The sequence below is a fragment of the Doryrhamphus excisus genome, chromosome 4, assembly GCF_030265055.1.
Source record: "Doryrhamphus excisus isolate RoL2022-K1 chromosome 4, RoL_Dexc_1.0, whole genome shotgun sequence".
NCBI lineage: Eukaryota > Metazoa > Chordata > Actinopteri > Syngnathiformes > Syngnathidae > Doryrhamphus > Doryrhamphus excisus.
This window is the reverse complement of record NC_080469.1, coordinates 21,314,666-21,341,337: the sequence shown is the minus strand read 5'-3', so window position 1 is coordinate 21,341,337 and position 26,672 is coordinate 21,314,666. Positions and strand designations below refer to the sequence as shown.

The 26,672-nt window shown below is 41.2% G+C and overlaps 1 protein-coding gene across 4 annotated transcripts in view; it reads right to left on the bottom strand.

Annotated features, from left to right (window-relative positions):
• The window catches only part of stpg2 (sperm-tail PG-rich repeat containing 2), a 63,689-nt gene that overhangs the window by 9,057 nt on the left and 27,960 nt on the right, over positions 1-26,672 (bottom strand). For all 4 annotated transcript variants that reach the window (XM_058071110.1, XM_058071111.1, XM_058071109.1 and 1 more), the window contains exons 11-12: positions 5,154-5,313; positions 1,422-1,537 (exon numbers count right to left, since the gene is read on the bottom strand). In XM_058071110.1, coding sequence (XP_057927093.1) covers positions 1,422-1,537; positions 5,154-5,313 — 276 coding nt within the window. The remainder of the gene's footprint in view (positions 1-1,421; positions 1,538-5,153; positions 5,314-26,672) is intronic.

Below are 26,672 nucleotides of genomic sequence, written 5' to 3'. Positions count from 1 at the left end.
TATGCTGGAGCCTATCCCAGTTGTCTTGGGGCGAGAGGTGGCATACACCCTGGACTGGTCGCCAGCCAATCACAGGGCACATATAGACAAACAACCATTCACACTCACATTCATACCTACGGACAATTTGGAGTCGCCAATTAACCTAGCATGTTTTTGGAATGTGGGAGGAAACCGGAGTACCCGGGAAAACATGCAAACTTCACACAGAGATGCCCAGGTGGAGATTCCAACGTAAGTCTTTCCGATCTCCTGATTTTGTGACTAACATGCTAACCACTCGTCCACCGTGCGGCAGCCTCCAATTGTCATTAATTAATTTTCTACTGCTTTTCTATGCTGGAGCCTATCCCAGTTGTCTTGGGGCGAGAGGTGGCATACACCCTGGACTGGTGGCCAGCCAATCACAGGGCACATATAGACAAACAACCATTCACACTCACATTCATACCTATGGACAATTTGGAGTCGCCAATTAACCTAGCATGTTTTTGGAATGTGGGAGGAAACCGGAGTACCCGGAGAAAACCCACGCATGCACGGGGAGAACATGCAAACTCCACACAGAGATGGCCGAGGGTGGAATTGAACTCGGGTGTCCAAGCTGTGAGGCCTGCGCGTTAACCGTTAAAGAAACCGTTAAAGAAAGAAGCCCAAAGCTTCCACCGGAGATGTCATGGCTGACTCTATTCAGTGGTACCCCAGGCTCACAGTGAATCTGTTGCGGCCGTCGGAAACATTCCACAAGATGGAAATCCCTGCTCCGTGCGGTGCAGCTGTATGCCGGGTGATACTGTTCCACTCCAGTGCTGTAGATGTCCATGACTAACACATTCAACAACTAAATTGTTGCAAACAACAACCTAAATGAGCTCATATTTTAAATACATTTCTCTATTTGACAAAGTGCCCACACTTGAGAGTGTGCATTTTTGGACTACTTGCACAGACATTAAAAAGCGCACATTGAACACACAAGAGCATCCATCAGTGATGCTTTGTGATGCAACAGAAAATGGAAAAAAAAAAAAAAAGTCTGTAAAAGTCCATGACGACGCTTTGTCAAATGGAGGTGAAACGTCTGGCGTGGATGATGAAATGTCTCATGAAGTTGTCTGTGTTGCGGGTATTATTTCTATACCCACTTCCTTCCCCTTTACGGAGGCTCGGGGGTGGGCGATAACGTATTAGCGTATTAGCATGGACATCAACCGCGCGCAAAACTCTGTTGTTTTGTCTTTGATGTTCACCACTCAAAGTCGGTGAGGACCGCCAGCAACGTGGCGCTCTCCCAATCACCTCACACACACACACACACACACACGGATGTTTTGACACACTTCTAATAACAGCTGTAGCCCAAAGTTGTTACTTCTATGAAAAGAACGCAGAAATAAATTGGGTTTGAGACGCAAGGGTACCTGATAAGCGGCAGGTCCTGGGTTGGTGTTCATGGACACCTTGAAGCGATCTTCCCTGGAGGCCATTAGGGTCATTGGAGGGGAGGATTTCAAACCGGGGTTGTAGTGAGCTGGACCTAGTCGAAACAGACACACAACAACAAATAAGCACATTTACTTTAACTCTTTCAATACCAAAGACGTATTTATAGATTTTTATAATCCCAAACGCCCAAATCCCAACAACATCTTTCACGTTTTTTGGCAAAAAGGTGATGCAAAAATGGCCACAAGATGGCAGAAGAGCTGGGTATTTGAATTTGAATGGAAGAAACATACATGACAGGAAGCAGGAAGTAAAAGAACGTGGAGGAGTGTAGCGTGCAGAAGGTTACACATCGTCGAGAAATTGTAACACATGCACACACACACGTGCACACACACAGCTCAGTCCCAAATGTGAAAATTGTAAATAGTTCACTGTGTTGTATCTGTAAATAAATGTGTTAATAAATGTATTATTATTATTATATTATTATATAACAACCCATTTTTGGTGGGTTGTTTATGTTGCGGAATAGCTGTTTAGATATCGGAGCTGTCAGAAAAGCAAAAGAATTGTGTCAAAGTGAAGTTTAGGATTGCAATGTATCGTTTCACAAAAGGCTGTTTCTCTCCCTTTTTTTTTTTTAGTCGGAAACTGATATTTTCCTGTAACTTACCTATGTTCTACTGCTGATTACTAAAGAATGGAAAAAGGTATAAACAAAGTTATTTTACTGATGAAAGATGGGATCTAGGGCGGCATGGCGGTCGAGTGGTTAGCGTGCAGACCTCACAACTAGGAGACCAGTGTTCAATTCCACCCTCGGCCATCTCTGTGTGGAGTTTGCGTGTTCTCCCCGTGCATGTGTGGGATTTCTGTGGGTACTCCGGTTTCCTCCCACATTCCAAAAACATGCTAGGTTAATTGGCGACTCCAAATTGTCCATAGGTATTATTGTGAGTGTGAATGGTCGTTTGTCTATATGTGCCCTGTGATTGGCTGGCGACCAGTCCAGGGTGTACCCTGCCTCTCGCCCGAAGACAGCTGGGATAGGCTCCAGCACCCCCTGCGACCCTTGTGAGGAAAAGCGGTAGAAAATGAATGAATGAATGAATGAAGATGGGAGTCTAATCTTTCTTTTGGTAGGTTCCATGTTTATATAGCCATACAACACGTTATTCTGTGTACCTTGTAATATTGCCAGTATTGAAGGGGTTGTCTTTTGAAAAATGGCTGATATCAGTCATTTTGACACAAAGACACACATATCCACGTAACCACACAGACATCAATGGAGAATGGTGACGTCATGTCACTCTGCAGGGATGTTATACATACATACGCATGTTTGTAGTTGTTTATAGTTAGCTTCGTTAGAATGATGAAGAATGTAATATTCCCTAATGGTCCATACACTGTCGGTCTATTCATTTATGCAAATTCCATAATGGCTAAAATGATTGTGCATGTGTGTACTACTAAGAACAATTCAAAGCGTATATGTGTGTGTGTGTGTGTGTGTGCGTAAGAAACACCACAGCAAACAGTGCAAATCTATTTATATGCAAATTGGAATTTGGTTAAACGGTTGGAGGTGCCTCATGGGTTGAGTCCCCGTGGTGAAATGGGCCAAGTCATAAATTATCCAACTAAGTCAGGAATCTATCCATTTTGAAATAACACCGTTTTCATTGAGACTGTGATTGAAGTCAATATTAGCTCGGAGGCAAATTGAGACAAAGCTAATTGGAGGGCGGGGCGCCATACTCCTATAGACATCTATAGATGTCAATGGATGGATGGATACATGGATGGATGAATACATGGATGGATGGATGGATGGATGGATGATGGTTGTGTCAATTAGTAGATGGATGAATTGATGGATGGATGGTTGTGTCAATTAGTGGATGGATGAATTGATGGATGGATGGTTGTGTCAATTAGTGGATGGATGGGTTGGTGGATGGATGGATGGATTATGGTTGTGTCAATTAGTACATGGATAGATGGATGGATGGATGGTTGTATGGATGGATGGATGGTTGTGTCAATTAGTACATGGATGGATGGATGGATGGATGGATGGTTGTGTCAATTAGTGGATAGATGGATGGGTTGTGTCAATTAGTGGATGGATGATGGTTGTGTCAATTAGTAGATGGATGGATGGATGCATGGTTGTGTAAATTAGTGGATGGATGGGTTGGTGGCTGGATAATGGTTGTGTCAATTAGTAGATGGATGGATGGATGGATGGGTTGGTGGATGGATGATAGTTGTGTAAATTAGTGGATGGATGGGTTGGTAGCTGGATAATGGTTGTGTCAATTAGTAGATGGATGGATGGGTTGGTGGATGGATGATAGTTGTGTAAATTAGTGGATGGATGGGTTGGTAGCTGGATAATGGTTGTGTCAATTAGTAGATGGATGGATGGATGGATGATAGTTGTGTCAATTAGTAGATGGATGGATGGATGGATGGTTGTGTCAATTAGTGGATGGATGGATGGATGGATTGATGATGTACGCTGGATGGCAAGATGGATATAGTGAATATTGGATGGATGGATGGATGATGGTTGTGTCAATGAGTAGATGGATGGATGGATGGTTGTGTCAATTAGTGGATGGATGGATGGGTTGGTGGATGGATGATGGTTGTGTCAATTAGTAGATGGATGGATGGATGGATGGTTGTGTCAATTAGTGGATGGATGGATGGATTGGTGGGTGGATGATGGTTGTGTCAATTAGTAGATGGGTGGATGGATGGATGGATGGATGGTTGTGTCAATTAGTGGATTGATGGATGGATGGATGGGTGGATGGATGATGGTTGTGTCAATGAGTAGATGGATGGATGGTTGTGTCAATTAGTGGATTGATGGATGGGTTGGTGGATGGATGATGGTTGTGTCAATGAGTAGATGGATGGATGGATGGTTGGTTGGTTGTGTCAATTAGTGGATGGATGGATGGGTTGGTGGATGGATGATGGTTGTGTCAATTAGTAGATGGATGGATGGATGGTTGTGTCAATTAGTGGATGGATGGATGGGTTGGTGGGTGGATGATGGTTGTGTCAATTAGTAGAGGGATGGATGGATGGCTGTGTCAATTAGTGGATGAATGGATGGGTTGGTGGATGGATGATGGTTGTGTCAATGAGTAGATGGATGGATGGTTGTGTCAATTAGTGGATGGATGGATGGATGGATGGGTTGGTGGATGGATGATGGTTGTGTCAATTAGTACATGGATGGATGGATGGATGGTTGTGTCAATTAGTGGATGGATGGATGGGTTGGTGGATGGATGATGATTGTGTCAATTAGTAGATGGATGGATGGATGGATGGATGGTTGTGTCAATTAGTGGATGGATGGATGGATGGTTGTGCCAATTAGTGGATGGATGGATGGATGGATTGATGATGTACGTTGGACGGCAAGATGGATATAATAAAATCAATAGTTTATAAATGGATATAATAAAATAGATAAATGTATATGTATGATAGATGGTTGATAAATTGATGATGTATGATAGATAGCAATCAAATAAAATAGATAGTTCATAAATGGATGGCTATACCATAGATATACAAATAGGTGGTTCAGAAATGATGATGGATGATTGCTGGTTCCTTGAGTCCTGTAGCTTGTTAGCTACCTATGTGGATGCATGACTGGTGTCTAATACCTGGCCCGCTGTGCGCACACTCCAGAAAGGACGCATGTCGTGGTGCCGCGGAGAGGAAGCTGCTTTGTCGTCTTTTGGCGTCTTGGCTTCTGGCTGCAGAGGCTCCACCTGCTGCCTGGAATGGCCTGCTGACATCATAGGCATTGGGTGCGGGGGAATCCTACAGAAAGGAGGAGAGCAACACCTGTTACTATGGTAACTAACTTTTCTCATGTGAATGGTGTCGTCTTTAGATGACAGAGTTTCTATTCAGACATGTTTAGAATTCAATACCGGTATTGCAATAGAGGGATTTAAAATCAATCTTAAACGAACGTCTCCATGTAATTATCATGACTAAGAAAATTATGGATTTGCACAAAAACAACAAAAATCCTTTATTAGTCCCACAGGGAGGGGGAATCCTTGTTTTATTTATGGCAAGAACAACCTGTGAATACAAAGCTGGCATGATAATAAAATAGCAAGTAGCCCTGTGCTGTGTACTGGAAAATAAAAACACTCATTTAGTACACAACATTGGATCCGCTCATCTAACAAGGTGGGTCAATTCTTGTATGATTACCATTAAATCGTTATCAAGTGTATTCTACTTCTAAATATTTTGTATTTCAATGCAAAAATGAATATTTTATAATAATATGAGTACTATTACAAAGGGTAACTACAATAAATTATGTCAATATTATGTGTTTTAAGCTACTACTAATCTTAAATTACATATGACTTATCAAAAAGTGGGGAAAACAAAAGAGGAAATGAATATATGATCAGAGGTGGTGTGCCCTCAGGGCCTTCAAAGCATTCTCTGCTGGCCTGAACACTACCAGAATTATAGTATTTGATCCATAACATTGTATTAATTTATTCCCAACTGTCTATTAGACTGTCTATTAGATTATTTTTTTTTTGTCCAATCAGATTTCAGCATCTATGTGTCACCATGTCTGTGTAATCCGGCCAGGGCCTTCAGAATAAGTAGTGCTGGCTCATGTCATTTATGTCATTTAAATTCCCCAAAAAGTGCAGTTCACCTTTAAACGTACTAGTGCGCTTGAACGCATCATATCATGCATGGCCTAAACATTAAGAGGTGGATTGGGTTAAAAAATAAAAAAAAGTACTAAAAAGTGTGTGGGGCGGCACGGCGGCCGTGTGGTTAGCTCCCAGACCTCACAGCTGGGAGACCAGGGTTCAATTCCACCCTCTGGCATCTCTGTGTGGAGTTTGCATGTTCTCCTTGTGCATGCGTGGGTTTTCTCCGGGTTCTCCATAGGTTGTCCATGTGAGTGTGAATGGTTGTTTGTCTATATGTGCCCTGTGATTGGCTGGTGACCAGTCCGGGGTGTACCCCGCCTCTCGCCTGAAGACAGCTGGGATAGGCTGCAGCACCCCCGCGACTCTCATGAGGAAAAAGCGGTAGTGTAATCCGGCCAGGGCCTTCAGAATAAGTAGTGCTGGCTCATGTCATTTATGTCATTTAAATTCCCCAAAAAGTGCAGTTCACCTTTAAACGTACTAGTGCGCTTGAACGCATCATATCATGCATGGCCTAAACATTAAGAGGTGGATTGGGTTAAAAAATAAAAAAAAGTACTAAAAAGTGTGTGGGGCGGCACGGCGGCCGTGTGGTTAGCTCGCAGACCTCACAGCTGGGAGACCAGGGTTCAATTCCACCCTCTGGCATCTCTGTGTGGAGTTTGCATGTTCTCCCCGTGCATGCGTGGGTTTCCTCCGGGTTCTCCATAGGTTGTCCATGTGAGTGTGAATGGTTGTTTGTCTATATGTGCCCTGTGATTGGCTGGCGACCAGTCCGGGGTGTACCCCGCCTCTCGCCTGAAGACAGCTGGGATAGGCTCCAGCACCCCCCGCGACCCTCGTGAAGAAACAGCGGTTGAAAATGAATGAATGAAATATTTTAATGTTTTCAAATGTAGGGAGAACATTAAAATCATCACACAGCAATTCAACACTCAAAAGGTAGCTAAGACATGTACAAAACATGCACTATAACGTGTCTAAAATAACAAAAAATTCCCATAATGAATTTTGTCCAGGACGGCACAGCGATCGAGTGGTTAGCGCGCAGACTTCACAGCTAGGAGACCAGGGTTCAATTCCACCCTCGGCCATCTCTGTGTGGAGTTTGCATGTTCTCCCTGTGCATGCGTGGGTTTTCTCCGGGTACTCCGGTTTCCTCCCACATTCCAAAAACATGCTAGGTTAATTGGCGACTCCAAATTGTCCATAGGTATGAATGTGAGTGTGAATGGTTGTTTGTCTATATGTGCCCTGTGATTGGCTAGCGACCAGTCCAGGGTGTACCCTGCCTCCCGCCCGAAGACAGCTGGGATAGGCTCCAGCACCCCCCGCGGCCCTCGTGAGGAAAAAGCGGTAGAAAATGAATGAATGTGTCACCATGTCTGTGTAATCCTGCCAGGGCCTTCAGAATAAGTAGTGCTGGCTCATGTCATTAATATCATTTAAATTCCCCAAAAAGTGCAGTTCACCTTTAAACCTACCAGTGCGCTTGAACGCATCATATCATGCATGGTTAAAAAATAAAAAAGTAGTAAAAAGTGTGTGTGTGTTGTGCTATTTTAGTCCAAACTGTAACATATTTTGCCACTTTTCGGGCCTCCATCATTGGCCATCTGTCATCGGAGCACAAAGCCAGACTTGTCGGACTATTAGTCAACATATGGCAACACGCTGCTAACAGAGACAAACAAAGGCTCAATTGTGGACTTGTCATCGCGCTTCTCCTCCGCAGAGGGATGAGCGGGGCTGGTGCAGAATTGTCCAAAAATATCACTGGTGATTTTCAAATAAGCCATCCAGTCTTTGAGGCTCGGTTCTGTTAGCAACATTGCTGATGGGAATGTGATGAGGTGAGTGGCCTTTGACAATAATGGCTGAAATGTGAACATGAAGGGGGGGTGGGGGGTCGTGTCACCTGATAAGGCGGTCTTGTCGTGTGCATAATTGATACTCTGGACTGAATATAGCAGCACCATTAAGACTTAACATTGGCCAACTGTCATTTAGCTCAAACTAGCACACCCCCCCCCCCCCCCCCCCCCCCATTCTTCTACCTCGGTAGTCATCCATCTTTAATCATCTCTAACCAGCGCCATTTCACTTTCAATTATGAGCACAGTAGGAAAAAGCAACAACATGGGGGTGCAGAATGGGAGTGTCAGATTCAGTGAAAAATAGCTCAAAAGTAACTCAACATAAGTTTTTTTTGTGTGTGTGGAAGTGGTTGACATAAAAATATTAAGTCTTAGTGTCATTTTACTGATTTTAGGGGGGAAATCACACAAACTATACATTTTACTGGGTGATAATTGTCCTACAAATATGTTTTATGACCATTTTTTGGGGGGGGGGCAAATATATGGAACATTACAGTGCATTTCTTACATCAATCAAAATATAACTTTCCATTATTTACATTTGTTATGTTTGATTAATGTTCATGTTAAAGGTTAAATAACTGTTAATAGTTATCCTCCCTATCTGTGTGGAAGTGGTAAGTTTTTGGCTATTTAAGTTTAAAGGAAATAACCTGAAGGCTACCGTTTAGGTCACTAGCTCTCTAGTTTGCGAGTTAGCATGTGTCTCAAGACCCTGCAGTTGTGCAATATGTTGTAAATAAAAAAAGTATAAATGTGACTATAGTCGTGTTTTGTCATGTCTACAGGGCTCTAATAATGCTTTGTTAATTTTAATCTGAAAAAAATAATTTGTCTACCCACCAACTATATGTGGTTTCTTAAGTTTTTATTATTTGCCGTTTTATTATTATTATTATTATATTTATTTATTACCGATTGATTGATCGGAACCAAAGCACTGAAACAGTTTGTATATTTTTCTGTTTTTAATAAATGCGTTTTGGTTTTTTTTTTTGGAAAACCTGATGCGGCCCAGCCTTGCCCAGACCCTAGCTCCAGTGGGCCCCAGGTAAATTGAGTTTGAGACCCCTGGTCTAATCTTTCTTGTCACAATATTCTGTGTGCCTTGAAAAATCAGTCAAAATCATCAAAAATTGTCGTTTTTTTTTTTTTAATGTCTGGGATTGAATGACTTAATAAGTGAGTTATTATGCTTATTAACTACATACAATTCAATATCCAAACATATCAGTACTATTTCTACTACTATTAAAGATCACTACCATTTTTCCTTATGATGTTAGATACCAACATAATGACGAAGTTTAACGCTTTCCATCGAGCGACAACCGAAGGCTGCGAATGTGAACTCTTCGACAAGTATTTTGAGGAAAAATGTATGTGCTTGTCATTTTAATGTCCGACACATAATTATCGAGTGCAGAGCTCGCGCAATCAGCACGGAAAACCCTTGAGATGCTAAATTTAACGTCTTGCAGGAGGAAGGGAACAGCTGTCCACAGAGTCCTCAGAACAACGTACAGATTTTTAATTTTTTTTTGCTTTCATTAGCTGCAAGATTGCCGTCAGGACCGACATCTCATAGAGAGCGCATTCAAAGTGCATTGTTATTGCAGTACATTACATTCTAATAACTTCAGGTCCCTGGGAAGGGGTCACGGGGTGGAAAGGTTTCACGAACGCTGCCCTATGCATAATAATAAAAAAAAAAACAATAAATTGAATTTATTTACTACAACGGTGAATATTTACTTGTTTTTTTTCCCTCCTGGAATTGCCGACTAATGTGTATGAGCACAGCTGGTGTCTCATCATGGAGCCTGATGATAACCATCTGCGGGCTTTTAGTAGCCGCGGTAAAGGCTGTGGTGTCATAAGGCCTTAATGAGGTCGTAGACGGCCCTTAAATATGGATGCGATGACATGAGAGGAAACATATGGGCTCCATTTGCATCTTGTTGACTTTTTAGAGGTTGCGCTTTAGTGCTGACAGCGACAGTCATGTCGTGTATGTTGTCGTCTTTTAGAAAAATTTCTAGTCGTCTTTCTCCATCAACTTTCATCTGGAAGATACCAACTACAATGAACACCTCAAAGATGTTATTCAGCTTCATGTATTCATAAAATGTTAAGCGCTTTCGAAATAGGGTAAGATTATTAGTAGCGTCGGGGTATTTACACGGCATTTAGTGCCTTGCCGTGGCTATTTTGGGTTCAGATGGCCCTCACCCTTGTCTCACAGGCAAGCTCGTTGAATATAGTTATTGAACTCCTGCGCATGCACACACAGACACACCCGCAACCATTTATTATGGACTGCTGCTGACACTGTGTGACTGCTTTAACACTTTTGGGACTTGAAGCTATCTTGCTAGGTGCTATCATGGTAGCCGTTAGCATGTTAGCACTTAAGCTAATTTACTCATGTCTAAAGGCAAATGCACACATGGCATGATGCAGGGAGGTTATAGGACAACCTTCGCACTTTCTAAACTTGAGGCTCTCTCGCTAGGTCCTAGCATGATGACTGTTAGCATGTTAGCATTTTAGCTAATTTACTCATGTAAAACACCAGACCCGATCGCTGGATGAACAACCTTTTAGTGCAGATTTGAATCATCTCACAACAGGCACAATAAAACACAACAAGGTAGCATGTCTTAAATTGCTTATATAATCTCATCATGTCTACTATATTGAGTGATACGAGTGTAAATGTAACTATAGGGGTGTTATTTTATGTGTAGAGGGCTTTAGTCATGTTAAAATGTACTTAGACGGTTTTCTATGCTCTAAACGCCAACATATTCTATTTATAAATAAGGAATCCGAGTCCATGGACGTTTGTGCATCAGAGCCAGGACTTGAACCAATGAACCACGATGAAAACGGGAAGACTGTATAGTTAATAAGGCTGTATGGTGGACAGTTTAACTGTCATGTTGTCACGATGTGGGCGTCACCCTCTCGTGACAGCTCCTTTAGTTTCCTTCTTTGCCTCTGTTCCGGTTTTCATGCCCTTATTTTGGTAACCACTTTCTTTGTTGTTCCCTTCCGTTTTCCTTGCTACTGCTCTTTTCACACACCTGCTTCTAAATTCATTATGCCTATTTAGTTCAGGTGCGTGCTCTTTCTGTTGCGGGTCCCGGATACACCCCCGCATAGGGATGAGCGTGCCGTCCGGTCCCCAAATCACATCCTCCAGCTCCTCCGGGGTAAACATGGCTGATTCCTTCTCCATGGCCTTGAAGATCTGCCAGGTCCAGAAATCGCTCTCCGCGAGGTCGTTTTGTGGTGGCTTCATTCTGTCACGTCCGGGCTTGCGAGTGTAGTACGACCCCAGGACGCAGAGAGCAGGACCAAATGTGCGGATAAAATTAATCTTTTAATGCGAATGGCACTTAAGCTATGCATACAGCAACAACCAGGCAAACCAAACACAAAGACAATTCACAATGAGCAACAAAGCTGACATGCTGAAAAGCCAACATGCTAACAGTTAGCATTGTAGCGGCTAAAAAGAAAGCACAGTCTCAAAAGTGAAGAGTCAGTCCCATAGTGTCCCCACATCATGCCATGTGTGTTAGAGAGCGGCAAATTAGCTAAAATGCTAACATGCTGAGAGCAAGCTTGGTAGCATCTAGCAAGTAGGTACCATGTCCCAAAAGTGTTCAGGCGGTCCCATAGTGTCCTGACATCATGCCATGTGTGTAATTGGCTTTATAAATGAGTAAATTAGCCACAATGCTAACATGCTAAGAGTTAGTATGGTAGCATCTAGCAAGATAGCCTCAAGGTTAGAAAGTGCCAAGGTTGTCCTATAACCTCCCTACATCATGCCATGTGGGTATTTTCCTTGAGACATGAGTAAATTAGCTAAAATGCTAACATGCTAACGGCTACCATGATAGCACCTAGCAAGATAGCTTCAAGTCCCAAAAGTGTTAAAGCCCATAATAAATGGTCGCGAGTGTGTGTGTGTGTCTGTGTGTGCGTGCGCAGGAGCTCAATAACTATATTCAACGAGCTCGCCTGTGAGACAAGGGTGAGGGCCATCTGAACCCAAAATAGCCGCGACACGGCACTAACTGCCGTCTAAATACGGTCCGACGCTACTAATAATCTTACCCTATTTCGAAAGCGCTTAACAATACGATATGTTTAAATTAATTCCCTTCACCTATTATGAGTTTACAGAGATTGTATTTGTTACTTTTATCAACAACTCACCTGTAAGGACAGATATGAGTGGACAGCAGTGACGACACGAACCCGGAACTTCCGACACTTCTGAGAGTTGGCGGAAGTCCACGCCCTAATGCAATCCTACCACAACAGCTCCCGAGACAAAGGTTCCACTTGAGTACTGCCCCCACTATAATATTATTAGTTTTACATTTTCTACCGTATTAAAGTTATTGTTTTTTGGGTGTATGACACATCTGTAACATATTAGTGGCTACTGTACTGTAAAAGTGCTTTGCATGAAATATATAGCTGATTTTTTTATATTTTGGTCACCTGATTTATCTCCATGGGGGCAAAATGTTATGGTGCAGTGTAGTTGTGGACCACTGCAACCTCCAACCAGTGTTAGCTTAATTCCTAATTGCCTCCAAGGAACATGACTGTGGAAGGCTTTCTCCGTGTGATGAATGTGTTCTATAATGGAGAGAAGCTTTGGCAGGAAGTGAGTCTTGTACAAACACAACACCTGTCCCCCCCCCACACACGTCCTCCCCACCCGCCTGCAATAACCATCCAACACAAGTCCACAGGGCCCAGTTGGTTTTCTTACATCTTATTAATGGCAGCTTTCCCTGTTGTCCACCTGGCCGACTTCCTGACTGCTTGGTTGGCTACTTAGCTCCCAAGATCATCAACCGCTACTAAACATCTGTCTGTATCCAAACACACAACAGCTGCATCAAAATGACGACACCTGCACATCAACGCACCTCCATTGAAACATCTGCTGAACACATCTGGCCGACTACGGCGATGCCGGACTTTTCTCCAGGTGGGATGGAGCAAACGGGTGATTAATGGGGGGAACGCTATTGACATCAAGCAGTACACAATACAGAGTAAACAAACAGGAACTCCACCTTACAAAGTCGCTATCAAATTAAAGGATCAAGACGAGGTCATGCCTTACTATCTCTAATCTAATCTAAAAGTGTAGCCAAAGTTTTAATTTGTTTAAATAGCGATTTGATTGTGAGCAGGGTCATAAAGGGTGAGGGGGGTGTCTACAGGTCCTTGCTGACAATGCAGATAAATGAACACACACACACACACACACACACCTCTTGAGAGTTGGAAGAGCAGGTCGATACGAATCAAATCTGGCAACTTTAGAGCATGTGACTGATATTGACTCACAACACGAGTAAATCTGATCAGATTAGAGGCTTTCCCCTCAGTGTGTTTGCTTCAGTTTCAGGCTGGAGATGCTCTAAAGAAGGGGTCTCAAACACGCGGCCCGCGGGCCAAATGTGGCCCGCAGGACACTAGTTTGAGGCCCGCACAAGTTTGATATGGATGCTGTATGGTATCATGTACCCAGAAAAATTATTACGTTTGATTAATGTTCATGTTAAAAGTTAAATAACTGTTAATAGTTATCCTCCCTCTCCGTGTGGAAGTGGTAAGTTTTTGGCTATTTAAGTTGAAAGGAAATAACTTGAAGGCTACCGTTTAGGTCGCTAGCTCTCTAGTTTGCGAGTTAGCATGTGTCTCAAGACCCTGCAGTTGCGCAATAGGTTGTAAATAAAAAGAGTATAAATGTGACTATAGTCGTGTTTTGTCATGTCTACAGGGCTCTAATAATGCTTTGTTCATTTTAATCTGAAAAAAATAATTTGTCTACCCACCAACTATATGTGGTTTCTTGACTTTTTATTATTTGCCGTTTTATTATTATTATTATATTTATTTATTTATTACTGATTGATTGATTTTCTTCATTCTTGATTTGTTTATTTATTTTTCATCTTATATTGTGTAGAAAAATAAAAAGTAAGATATTTGAGAACAGTGGAATGTTTTATCAGAGCTTTTATTGTAGAAAATCGGAACCAAAGCGAAGTTTTTAAAAAAAAATTGTTTTTAATAAATGCGTTTTTTTTGGAAAACCTGATGCAGCCCAGTCTCACCCAGACCCTAGCTCCAGTGGCCCCCAAGTAAATTGAGTTTGCTCTAAAGACACCTGGCGGGTCGAATACCAGCATCAAGTCTCTCAAAGTAAAACCTGACCAGATTGGAGTCATCAAGTTATATCATCTGAGAAAAAAAACCTCTCAAATTGTGTGGAAGTGGTACATTTTTGGCTTCTTTTGTCTTTTTTCTCCACTCCGTTTGAAGCCCTTTTTTACTCATTTAACGGCAGCCATTTTTCAAAAGCCATATGAACATGGTATATACCAAAAGAAATCTTCCACCTTTTTCCATTCTTTGGTAAAAAGGAGTAAGTTTCAGCAAAATATCAATTCACAGCAAAATAAAGGGAGAAAAAAGGCTTTTTGTGAAAAGATACAGGGCTGCACGGTGGTCGAGTGGTTAGCGCACAGACCAGGGTTCAATTCCAACATCCCAATTTTTTTTTCCATTATTTTTCATCCATTGTTTTGCTCATCTGGTTATTTTTGATGAAAATAATTCTTTAGTAAGTAGGTTATTTTACATTTTTGAAAATTTAAATGGATATCAATTGTATTTTCATCCAATCAGCTGATTATTTTATGTATTATTATACATATTTCTGAAATATTTATTATATCTGTCTGCTAATATTTTTATTTTATATTTGTATGAGGAGGACTATGCAGGTACAGAGGTGTTATTCTACATTTCTTTATATTTATCTGGTTGTTTTTGGGCTGCACGGCGGTCGAGTGGTTAGCGTGCAGACCACACAGCTAGGAAACCCAAGTTCAATCCCACCCTCGGCCATCTCCGTGTGGAGTTTGCATGTTCTCCCCGTGTATGCGTGGGTTTTCTCCGGGTACTCCGGTTTCCTCCCACATTCCAAAAACATGCTAGGTTAATTGGCGACTCCAAATTGTCCATAGGTATGAATGTGAGTGTGAATGGTTGTTTGTCTATATGTGCCCTGTGATTGGCTGGAGACCAGTCTAGGGTGTACCCCGCCTCTTGCACAAAGACAGAAAATTGAACCCTGGTCTCCTAGCTGTGAGGTCTGTGTGCTAACCACTCGACCGCCGTGCCGCCTGGAAGAGTTATATGTTGGGCTATACGGATGGTGGCGAGGGAGAGTGGTGATGTAACCCACCAATGAAAAACAGTTCCCTCGGAAGGAACATTTAAATTGGTGCTGAAAACATAACTTAGCCCCCAAAGAGGTCTAATAAGCGGCGGTCTTGATGGCGAGGATTGGCACAGGACAATGTCGTGTGTTCCACATGGAAGATGAAAATGTCAAATCACTTTGCAATGGCATTGCCATGACAACCAGCTGTATAGCGAGTGTGTGTGTTGTGTTATAAAGGTGACTAATCATGCTAATGCATAGAGACCCCCCGGGGGGTTAATTTAGCCCACTATAGGTGTGTGATTGTGGACGTGCGGTCCCACTAATGATAAATAGCGTGGCGTAATAACACCACACTCTGAAGTTGTGTTCGTCAGCGAGGGGATCATGAGGCGTTTAGCCGCCCTGGCTTTGTGCAAGGTCTTCTATTTTTGAGTCGTGTGGCGCTTTGGGAAGCTGGAGCTGTTTTTCACTTGGCTTGTTTTATAACAGGCAGCCAGCAGGGAGGTAACAATAAGCAGCACTTCGCCGCCAGGAGATAGGCGGAGAGAGAGAAAGAGAGAGAGAGAAAGGAGATTTTCACCCACTCCTCTGCCTGCATTAACTTAGAGAGTAGCCACACATCATAAAACCTCAAAGTGCCATACAGACAACTTCTCCATCTGTGCTCCCTACATTCTTTTCCAAAAACTTACTTTTTTATACACTTCTTTCTTTTGAACAAAGAAAGAAAAAAACTCATGTGAACTTGTTTTTAGCACATCTACCAATTAAAAAGGCAACAAGACTTTCCAATTTTGCTATGAATGCGTGGGATGCATCGAGGAAAATCGGCCATCTGATTGTTTTTGTACCTTCCTATGATTGCCAGAGGCTTGATTCTCATTGGCCTGCAGCACATCGTACAAATGAAACCCAAATAAACCCTGCAGAAATACAGCGAAAAGGAACAATATCAAGAGAAAAGGCTGAGATGTAAATATTAATAATGACTAATAACATGGGGTGGCACGGTGGACGAGTGGTTAGCGCGCAGACCTCACAGCTAGGAGACCGGGGTTCAATTCCACCCTCGGCCATCTCTGTGTGGAGTTTGCATGTTCTCCCCGTGCATGTGTGGGTTTTCTCCGGGTACTCCGGTTTCCTCCCACAGGGTGGGATTGAACTCGGGTCTCCTAGCTGTGAGGTCTGCGCGCTAACCACTCACTATACCAACATAAACAACACAGAAGTGGTTGTTTTACATCAAAATAACAATTCATTTACACATATTACGCCACAAACTATTTACAATTTTTACATTTGGAACTTGGCTGCACAGCGGTGAGTGGTTAGCATGCAGGAGACCCGAGTTCAATTCCACTCTCGGCCATCTCTGTGTGGAGTTTGCATGTTCTCCCCGTGCATGCGTGGGTTTTCTCCGGGTACTCCGGTTTCCTCCCACATTCCAAAAACATGCTAGGTTAATTGGCGACTCCAAATTGTCCATAGGTATGAATGTGAGTGTGAATGGTTGTTTGTCTATATGTGCCCTGTGATTGGCTGGCCACCAGTCCAGGGTGTACCCTGCCTCTCGCCCCAAGACAGCTGTGATAGGCTCTGGACTATGGACTGGACTATGTGTGTGCAGGCCAAAAACATGCTAGGTTAATTGGTAATATGGTAATGGTTTAATTTCATTTGAACATGCATCAGATTACAATTGAATGCATCACATAATCAGTTCCCAGTTCCACATGTCCGAAAGGAGTAGGAAGAAGCAAAGCTTATTAAATCCTACCCCTCCATCTGGTACTTTTACAATCAGTAACTGTTACATTTGTTCACTTGCTGCTTTCCTAATATAGTTTATTTATTTATTTATTTGTTTGTTTATTTTGGCGACTCCAAATTGTCCATAGGTATGAATGTGAGTGTGAATGGTTGTTTGTCTATATGTGCCCTGTGATTGGCTGGAGACCAGTCTAGGGTGTACCCCGCCTCTCGCCCAAAGACAGAAAATTGAACCCTGGTCTCCTAGCTGTGAGGTCTGTGCGCTAACCACTCGACCGCCGTGCCGCCTGGAAGAGTTATATGTTGGGATATACGGATGTGCCCTGTGATTGGCTGGCCACCAGTCCAGGGTGTACCCCGCCTCTTGCCCGAAGACAGCTGGGATAGGCTCCAGCACCCACTGCGACCCTCATGAGGATAAGCGGTAGAAAATGAATGAATGTTGGTATCGTAGTTTAGATATTTGAGCTGTCATAAAAGCAAAAGAAAAAGTCAAAGTAAAAGTTATGCTTGAACAGAATAAGGTAAGTTCCATCTTTCTGTAGCCATAGCACACAATATACACGGCTGGGATTTAAGGAGGGTACGGATGGGAGTGTTGTCCTACGTGTCTACTGTGACTTATAGTGACTAGTAGAGGAACGCATACGCCTGCAACGTACATTATGAATTATAATGTGGATGCACGGCCACGTATGGAGTGTGCACGTTGACAGCACGTCCATCCTCAGCGGCATGGTGCCATCATCGGCCATCATCTTTGCTTTGACAGCTGACAGTAAAATCCATCCCCCAGTTTTTTGGTCCCTTTTCCCCTCATCAGCGGACTCTCTCGCTGCCCGTAAATAGAGGCTCCACGCCATTAGCGCGGCCGCGTCATAAATTAAAACGTCAATAAGTGACAAGACGAGTACTGTATGTTCTTCTGTGGCTTCCATGCGAGCGCCACCTTCTCGTCGACTCTTCGTTTCATACTTTGTCTTTGTCATCAGCCTGGCTCCATTTTTTTATGACATCTGTCTTTGTGTCACACACACACACACACACACACACACACACACTCTCCATACAGAGTGTGTAATGTATTTCACAGAGAGCAATATGGTGGTTTTCTTTTTTCCCATCCCTCCTCATGTCCCCTGACGTTAATGAGGTGCCTCGTGAGTGATGCGTGCCTGTCAGCGGACCCGAAAAATTGCTCTTACAGTCTAATTGACCTTTAGGAAGGTGACTTGTACAGGAATAGTTAGCAAGGTCACACTTCTTGTCCCCTGCAGAGTCGTTCCAGCTATTATATACAGCAATGCACAATTAAGGGCTCATTACTTCCTGTTTGTACTGACAAATGATCATGTGACTATTGAACTCGTTCATTCATTTTCTACTGCTTTTCCTCACGAGGGTCGCAGGGGGTGCTGGAGCCTATCCCAGCTGTCTTTTGGGGCGAGAGGCGGGGTACACCCTGGACTGGTGGCCAGCCAATCACAGGGCACATATAGACAAACAACCATTCACACTCACATTCATACCTATGGACAATTTGGAGTCGCCAATTAACCTAGCATGTTTTTGGAATGTGGGAGGAAAACGATATAACGGGCAGATATTTGCGTTCTTTACCTGAATCGGTATCGGCCGATACGCGCGTGGGTTCGCCGATGTATTTTATCGACATATATGTATGTATTTTACTTACATGTTTAGATCGCTAATTTTAGAATGCTAGCAATGCTAATGTTAGCATGCAAACACATAGCATCACAGTGCTCACAGTGTTTATATCTGTTGACTAGCTATAAAAATGTATAAAAATGCTACTATGCTACTGTTAGCATGCTAGCAACGCCGAAGTGCCAAAATTAGCATGCTAACAACAAGCATGATAGTGCTACGTCTTTAAATGTCTACTTATGAAAATGGCTAAAAAGGCTACTACGACAATGTTAACATGCTAGCAATGATAACATTAGCATGCCAACACCTAGGATAATAGTGGTAAGTGTTCATTCATTTGTTGCTGGAGCCTATCCCAGATGTCTTCAGGAGACTGGTGGCCAGCCAATCACAGGGCACATACTATAGACAAACAACCATTCACACTCACATTCATACCTATGGACAATTTGGAGTCGCCAATTAACCTTTACTTGAATCAGTATCGGCCGATGCGCGCGTGGGTTCGCCGATGTATTTTATCGACATGTATGTATGTATTTTATCTACATGTTTAGATCGCTAATTGTAGAATGCTAGCAATGCTAACATTAGCATGCAAACACATAGCATCACAGTGCTTCACAGTGTTTATATCTGTTGACTAGCTATAAAAATGTATAAAAATGCTACTATGCTACTGTTAGCATGCTAGCAACGCTGAAGTGCCAAAATTAGCATGCTAACAACCAGCATGATAGTGCTACGTCTTTAAATGTCTACTTATGAAAATGGCTAAAAAGGCTACTATGACAATGTTAATATGCTAGCAATGATAACATTAGCATGCCAACACCTAGGATAATAGTGGTAAGTGTATATTCATTTATTGCTGGTTGTTTGTCTTTGGTGGCCAGCCAATCAGAGGGCACATATAGACAAACAACCATTCACACTCAAATGCACTTCTGCCACCTTATGGCCATTTTTATGGCTTGAAAAGTTCTCTGACGTGTTAATGCATGAGTGGAGAGTTGCATCACGCCTCACCTCATTGCCTCCTGTGCAAAAAAATAAAAAAATCATATCTCATTTGTTTCGGATTAGAAACCTATTTGAATCAAGAATGAAAATAGAAATGATCTGTTCCAGGGACAAGCTGTGGCCGTGTGGTGGAAATTATTGTGGAAGTTGAGAATTTCCCTCACTTTCTAAACGTTGATAGCAACGGTGGATTGTATGTGCAGGCCAGGCGATTCTAAAATAATGATTGATTCCCGGTCTGGTCGTGGCTTCATAATAATGCTAGCTCCAAAAACGTTTTAATGTTTTTACATTTATTGAACTGTCTGGATAGCTAGCACTAGCTGCTTTAAACAGGAAACAAAAACACTCTAAATAAGGAAGGTATAGTAGATGAATTAGAGCCCTGTAGACATGAAATAACACCCCTATAGTCACCTTTACACTGGTCTCGCCTAATATAGTAGACTGCTATGTGGACTCTACGTCCTTCCGTGCTTATTCTCCACGAGATGGAGATCTGTCTCCCCGTTTGCGTTTGTTTTCATTATTGCTCCGCCACCACACTGGTGCTTTATGAAAGCGGCCGTGTCAGTGGCGCGTGCAATAATAAAATCCATGTTTTAATATCGGCCGTGTGATTGCATCCCGCCAGTTGCAGCGAGGAAGAGTTGTTTGTTGTCGGCGTAATGCGTGATATTAGAGCAGATAAAGTGAAATGTGCTTTACACGTTGTTATTATTGTTATTTTAGTTATGATGGCTTTTGCATGCAGCCCATCAACAGACAAAATGTGCTCGCGTGGACGTTCATTTCTGTTGATGGGATTAGGAGATTAGCTTGTTTGTGTTGCTTACCAGTAGACATAGCGGTGCTGCTCGGAAGGGTTTCCTGTTTTTGTCGTTTCTCTTCAGTAAAAAAGAGTATTGATTGGGTGAAACTTGGATAATCAAACTACATTTTTAATGGTAATGGTTTAATTTCATTTGAACATGCATCAGATTACAATTGAATGCATCCCATAATCAGTTCTCAGTTCCACATGTCCAAAAGGAGTAGGAAGAAGCAAAGCTTATTAAATCCTACCCCTCCATCTGGTACTTTTACAATCAGTAACTGTTACATTTGTTCACTTCCTGCTTTCCATAATACAGTTTTTTGTTTTTTTTTAATAATCTTTTTTAGGATTTTTACTTCATACCCAGAAAATGACTTTTGGACGAGCTAGCTAGTTAGCCACCAAATTGCTATAGCAACTAGAAGCGTAATTGTTTGTCATTTTATTTTTTCCTGTGATCCTCTTTTTTACACTTGAAAAGGGAATTTCGGAAATATTCAATCGTATTAAATTAATTTATTCTGTAATTTTTTTCATTTTAAATAAGATTTTTTTTTTATTTGTCCATTTGTTTTTTTTTATTAATCTTTTTTAGGATTTTTAGGATTACAGCTACTTCATACCCAGAAAATGACTTTTGGATGAGCTAGCGAGTTAGCCACCAAATTGCTATAGCAACTATAAGCGTAATAGTTTCTTACTTTATTTTTTCCTGTGGTCCTCTTTTTTACACTTGAAAAGGGAATTTCGGAAATATTCAATCGTATTAAATTAATTTATTCTGTAATTTTTTTCATTTTAAATAAGATTTTTAAAAGAAATTGTCCTTTTTTTTTTTAATAATCTTTTTTAGGATTTTTAGGATTACAGCTACTTCATACCCAGAAAATGACTTTTGGACGAGCTAGCTAGTTAGCCACCAAATTGCTATAGCAACTAGAAGCGTAATTTGTTCTTATTGTATTTTTTCCTGTGTTCCTCTTTCTTACACTTGAAAAGGGAATTTCGGAAATATTAAATCGTATTAAATTAATTTATTCTGTAATTTTTTTCATTTTAAATAAGATTTTAAAAAAAATTGTCCATTTATTTTTAATTTGGAAATACATAATTGGATGAAAGCGGCATGGCGGTCGAATGGTTAGCACACAGACCTCACAGATATATATAGGAGACCAGGGTTCATTCCCACCCTCGGCCATCTCTGGAGTTTGCATTTTTCTCCGGGTACTCCGGTTTCCTCCCACATTCCAAAAACATGCTAGGTTAATTAGCGACTCCAAATTGTCCATCGGTATGAATGTGAGTGTGAATGGTTGTTTGTCTATATGTGCCCTGTGATTGGCTGGCCACCAGTCCAGGGTGTACCCCGCCTCTCGCCCGAAGACAGCTGGGATAGGCTCCAGCACCCCCGCGACCCTCGTGAGGAAAAGCGGTAGAAAATGAATGAATGAATGAATGAATCACAAATGACCACTTAATTACCTTTTACGTCCTGTATAGTCGTCCCTTATTTATCGCGGTTAATAAGTGACATTAGAGCTCTCTAGACAAGAAATAACCTCCCTATAGTGACGTTTACATTTGGATGACCCAATATACTCGATATATAAAACGTATTAGACATAAGTAAGATGACAGATTGAGACATCAGTAGTTTTTTGGGGGGGGGGGTTTTCGGGACAGCACGCTTCCTGCAGTGGCTATTGTCTCATTAATGCATTTTCATAGCAGACATCGAAGGTTCAGAGTTGAGTTTTAGATTGATGTGAGTTACGGCTCCAGTAGACCTGCAGTAAATGCCCATCTGGTGGCTGTCACACCAAACAATTACTGACACCTAGTGGATAATGTAGAATACTACATTCATAATTAGAACACTGCTTCTGTCTTGTATTTTTCTCTGTTAGTTGATATAGCCATTTATACCCTTGATAATAAATGTGCACGGCGGTCGAGTGGTTAGCACGCAGACCTCACAGCTAGGAGACCAGGGTTCAATTCCACCCTCGGCCATCTCTGTGTGGAGTTTGCATGTTCTCCCTGTGCATGTGTGGGTTTTCTCCGGGTACTCCGGTTTCCTCCCACATTCCAAAAACATGCTAGGTTAATTGGCGACTCCAAATTGTCCATAGGTGTGAATGTGAGTGTGAATGGTTGTTTGTCTATATGTGCGCTGTGATTGGCTGGCAACCAGTTCAGGGTGTACCCCGCCTCTCGCCCGAAGACAGCTGGGATAGGCTCCAGCACCCCCGCAACCCTTGTGAGGATGAGCGGTAGAAAATGAATGAATGAATAATAAATGCTTCATTTAGTGCTTCAATTCAACCGTATTTGCATATACTGAAAGTCTTTATGATGGTGACAGTTTGACCCTGGAACAGGTAAAATCAAATGCCTCTGAGTGAATATCCATCTTTTGGATCAAACTGAATGTTTAGTCTGCAACAAATGTCTCTGCCAGTGAGAAGCCATCACTCTCCTCATAAGTAGACACAGTTTGAATGCATGCGTGCGGACCTCTATTCATCTCATCACGAGAGAATCAAATGGACAGAAATGAAGAAAAAGTGGTTAAAATGTGAGAAAAAAAAAGAGGCAAGCGTCAAAGCCACGTGCTGTCGCTTGGAGGGACGGTGCAATGTGTCACTAATCTATAGATGGGAGAAGCAATGCCATCGCCTTGGGGGAGAACATCGGCCCAAATTAAATCCTTCACTCGGTGTCTCCGGGCACTGCCTCGAGGTATCCCACGACCCCGGCAGCAGTGGGGGGTGTGGGGTGTGGAAGGGCATTATGAGGAGGAGTGAGTCAAGGCGACAGGTAAAGAGAAGAAAAGCGCAAAGAAGATGAAATGTACGTACATGTACTTTTTACCCCATTACATACGATGGAAGCTTAATTTATCTGTTCCCAGGTCAAACTGTGGCCATCATAAAACCTCTTCTTCCACTTCTGTATATCAAATCTGGCAAAATCGCATCGCTGAGACGTTGTCGTCATGTTATGACGGGGTCTTTGCAAACACAATTTTTGTCCCCTGAAGCCAAAGCGTTTCCGCAGTGGGCCGCATAATAAAAATCAAAAGATAAACAAATAATTTAACAAGAAAATCGAAAATTACAGTAATTTGCAGTAATTTTGCAAAAATAAAAAATAGTAATTTAATATAATTTACTATTAATATAATTTAATAAAATAATAGTAAGTTGTAATTTAACAAGAAATAGTTATAATTTTCCAAGAATAACAACAATATTATAATATAATAATATTAGAAGGGTAAAAAGTCATTTTAGTAGCATGACATTTTACTATACTAAACAATATTAGAAAAATATATTAAATATAAAGAAAAATGTTTTTAGACATTATGAAAAACAAACAAAATTATGAATAATGTTGGAAATTCTACAAAATTAGGTTGTAGAAAAATGTATAATGTTCCAAGAATGAAGTCAAAATACTATGGGAATAAAGTCATAATTCTATAATTTGAAAAAACGTCTGTCATTGGTAAAAAATCTTGTCACTTTACAAGAATGAAGAAAAAAAGAAAAAAAATCTGGTAATATTCTGCAGAAACAATGTCATTTTAGTAACAACATTTTTTTGGAAAATGTGATTCGGGGAGAAGTTATAAAATGGGAATAAAGTCAAAATATTATTAGAATGAAGTCATAATTATGAGAAGAAAATTTTCAAGATTAAATAAATAAAAATGTTTGAAAAAACAGCAGAATTATATAAAAAAAAGCTGTGGTTTTACAAGAATAGACTAGAAATATGACAAGAAAAAAGTGGTATTCTTTTTTTTCAGGAAATAAACTCTTAATGTTATGACAAAACAATGTAATTTTTCTCCTAAAGAATTGAATTATTAAAGAAGAAATATGTTTTGTTTGGTGGTAATATGAGAAACAAACAAAACAAAATGAAGTTTTCTTGAAATATGAGAATAAAGTCAAAATATTAGACAGTTTACAAAGATTATTTAGGGTGAAATTTGAAAAAATATTTGGAAAATTTTTAAAAAGCAAAAAAACACACACACACAATTACAGGCATTTCGCCTACTCTATATCACAAAGCTGTGATGCAGTCAATCTGAAAGTGATTAAAGAGGAGACTGTGGATGATAAAAATACAGCAAAAGTTGAAAAAAAAATGATTATGCAAATGAAAAAGACTTTAGTGAACCGGGATTTGCTTAAACAAAGCGAAGAAAGGAGGTTTAAAGAAGAAAGGTATCAAAGTAGGAGAGATAACAGGTGTGCGTGGTGCGTTCAATGGCTGCCAGCCGACAGCTTCCTTCAGTCAAAGTGACACAGTGCACCTTTCATATTCTGATTGCCATCACTTCCCAACAAACTCAAATGTCCTCCACATGAAGCCTTTCAGCTTACATGAAACAGATGAGAAATGACGGGCGTGGCGCCTTCATCCTCCCATCTCTCATGTCCTATTCCTGTCTCGTGACCGGATTAGACGCTTTTTTTCATATATTCATCCCTGCAGGGGAAGTGGGGATGTTGCCACGGAGACTGCTTAGGCTGCGGCAGCATGTGGCTAACTACTACAGCTAAGATATTTTCATTAAGTGCTCATTAAGGATGATATCCTCAGACTTAATGCGGTCGAATCTCAGGACAAACACAAAACCAAAAATATTAAAAAATCTGTGCCCCTCCAGAAAGTGAAAGTTAAGCTTGTGTGTGAGAGACTGTTTCAAACTGGTTCTAACTATACTGACAACTTGCATGTTAGTAATACTATCTTCTCCTATGATTACTTTTCTATGAGTTATCTCTGAATGTCGTACAACTCTAGTTGTGCTATGTGAGTGGCGCTGTCACGAAAGCATTCCTATGCAACGCAGAACCTAAAAGTAGAACCATAACATACTGTCAATGCTTGTATTGCTAGACACTTTTAACAATGAGGATGATCAACAAAAAGCCCAAACCAAAAATATTAAAAAATCTGTGCCCCTCCAGAAAGTGAAAGTTAAGCTTGTGTGTGAGAGACTGCCTCAAACTGGTTCTAACTATACTGACACAGCATGTATGTTAGTAATACTATCTTCTCCTATGATTACTTTTCCATGAGTTATGTGTGAGTGTTGTAAAACTCTAGTTGTGCTATGTGAGTGGTACTGTCACAAAAGCATTCCTATGGAATGCTAAGCCTAAAAGTAGAACCATAGCATACCATAAATGGTTGTAGCACTGGACACTTTTAACAACGAGGATGATCAACAAAAAGCCCAAATCAAAAATATAAAAAAATATGTGCCCCTCCAGAAAGTGAAAGTTAAGCTTGTGTGTGAGAGACTGCCTCAAACTGGTTCTAATTATACTGACAGCATGTATGTTAGTAATACTATCTTCTCCTATGATTACTTTTCCATGAGTTACATGTGCCCCTCCAGAAAGTGAAAGTTAAGCTTGTGTGTGCGAGACGCTGAACCTAAAAGTAGAACCATAACATATCGTCAATGCTTGTAGCGCTGGACACTTTTAACAACGATGATGATCAACAAAAAGCCCAAACCAAAAATATAAAAAATCTGTGCAGGTATCGTGAAAGCTATTAGACTGAAACAAAAAGTATAATAATAATGATGACAGCTAAGAATAACCGGTTCATTTTTGATGTGCACGGCGGACAAAACGGTTAGCACGCAGACCTCACAGCTAGGAGACCCGAGTTCAATTCCACCCTCGGCCATCTCTGTGTGGAGTTTGCATGTTCTCCCCGTGCATCCAAAAATAATTGGCGACTTCAAATTGTCCATAGGTATGAATGTGAGTGTGAATGGTTGTTTGTCTATATATGATATGTGATTGGCTGGTTCACTTCCTGCTTTCCGTAATGCATTTTTTTTTATAATCTTTTTTAGGATTTTTAGGATTACAGCTACTTCATACCCAGAAAATGACTTATGATGAGCTAGTTAGTTAGCCACCAAATTGCTATAGCAACTAGAAGCGTAATTTGTTCTTATTTTATTTTTTCCTGTGTTCCTCTTTTTTACA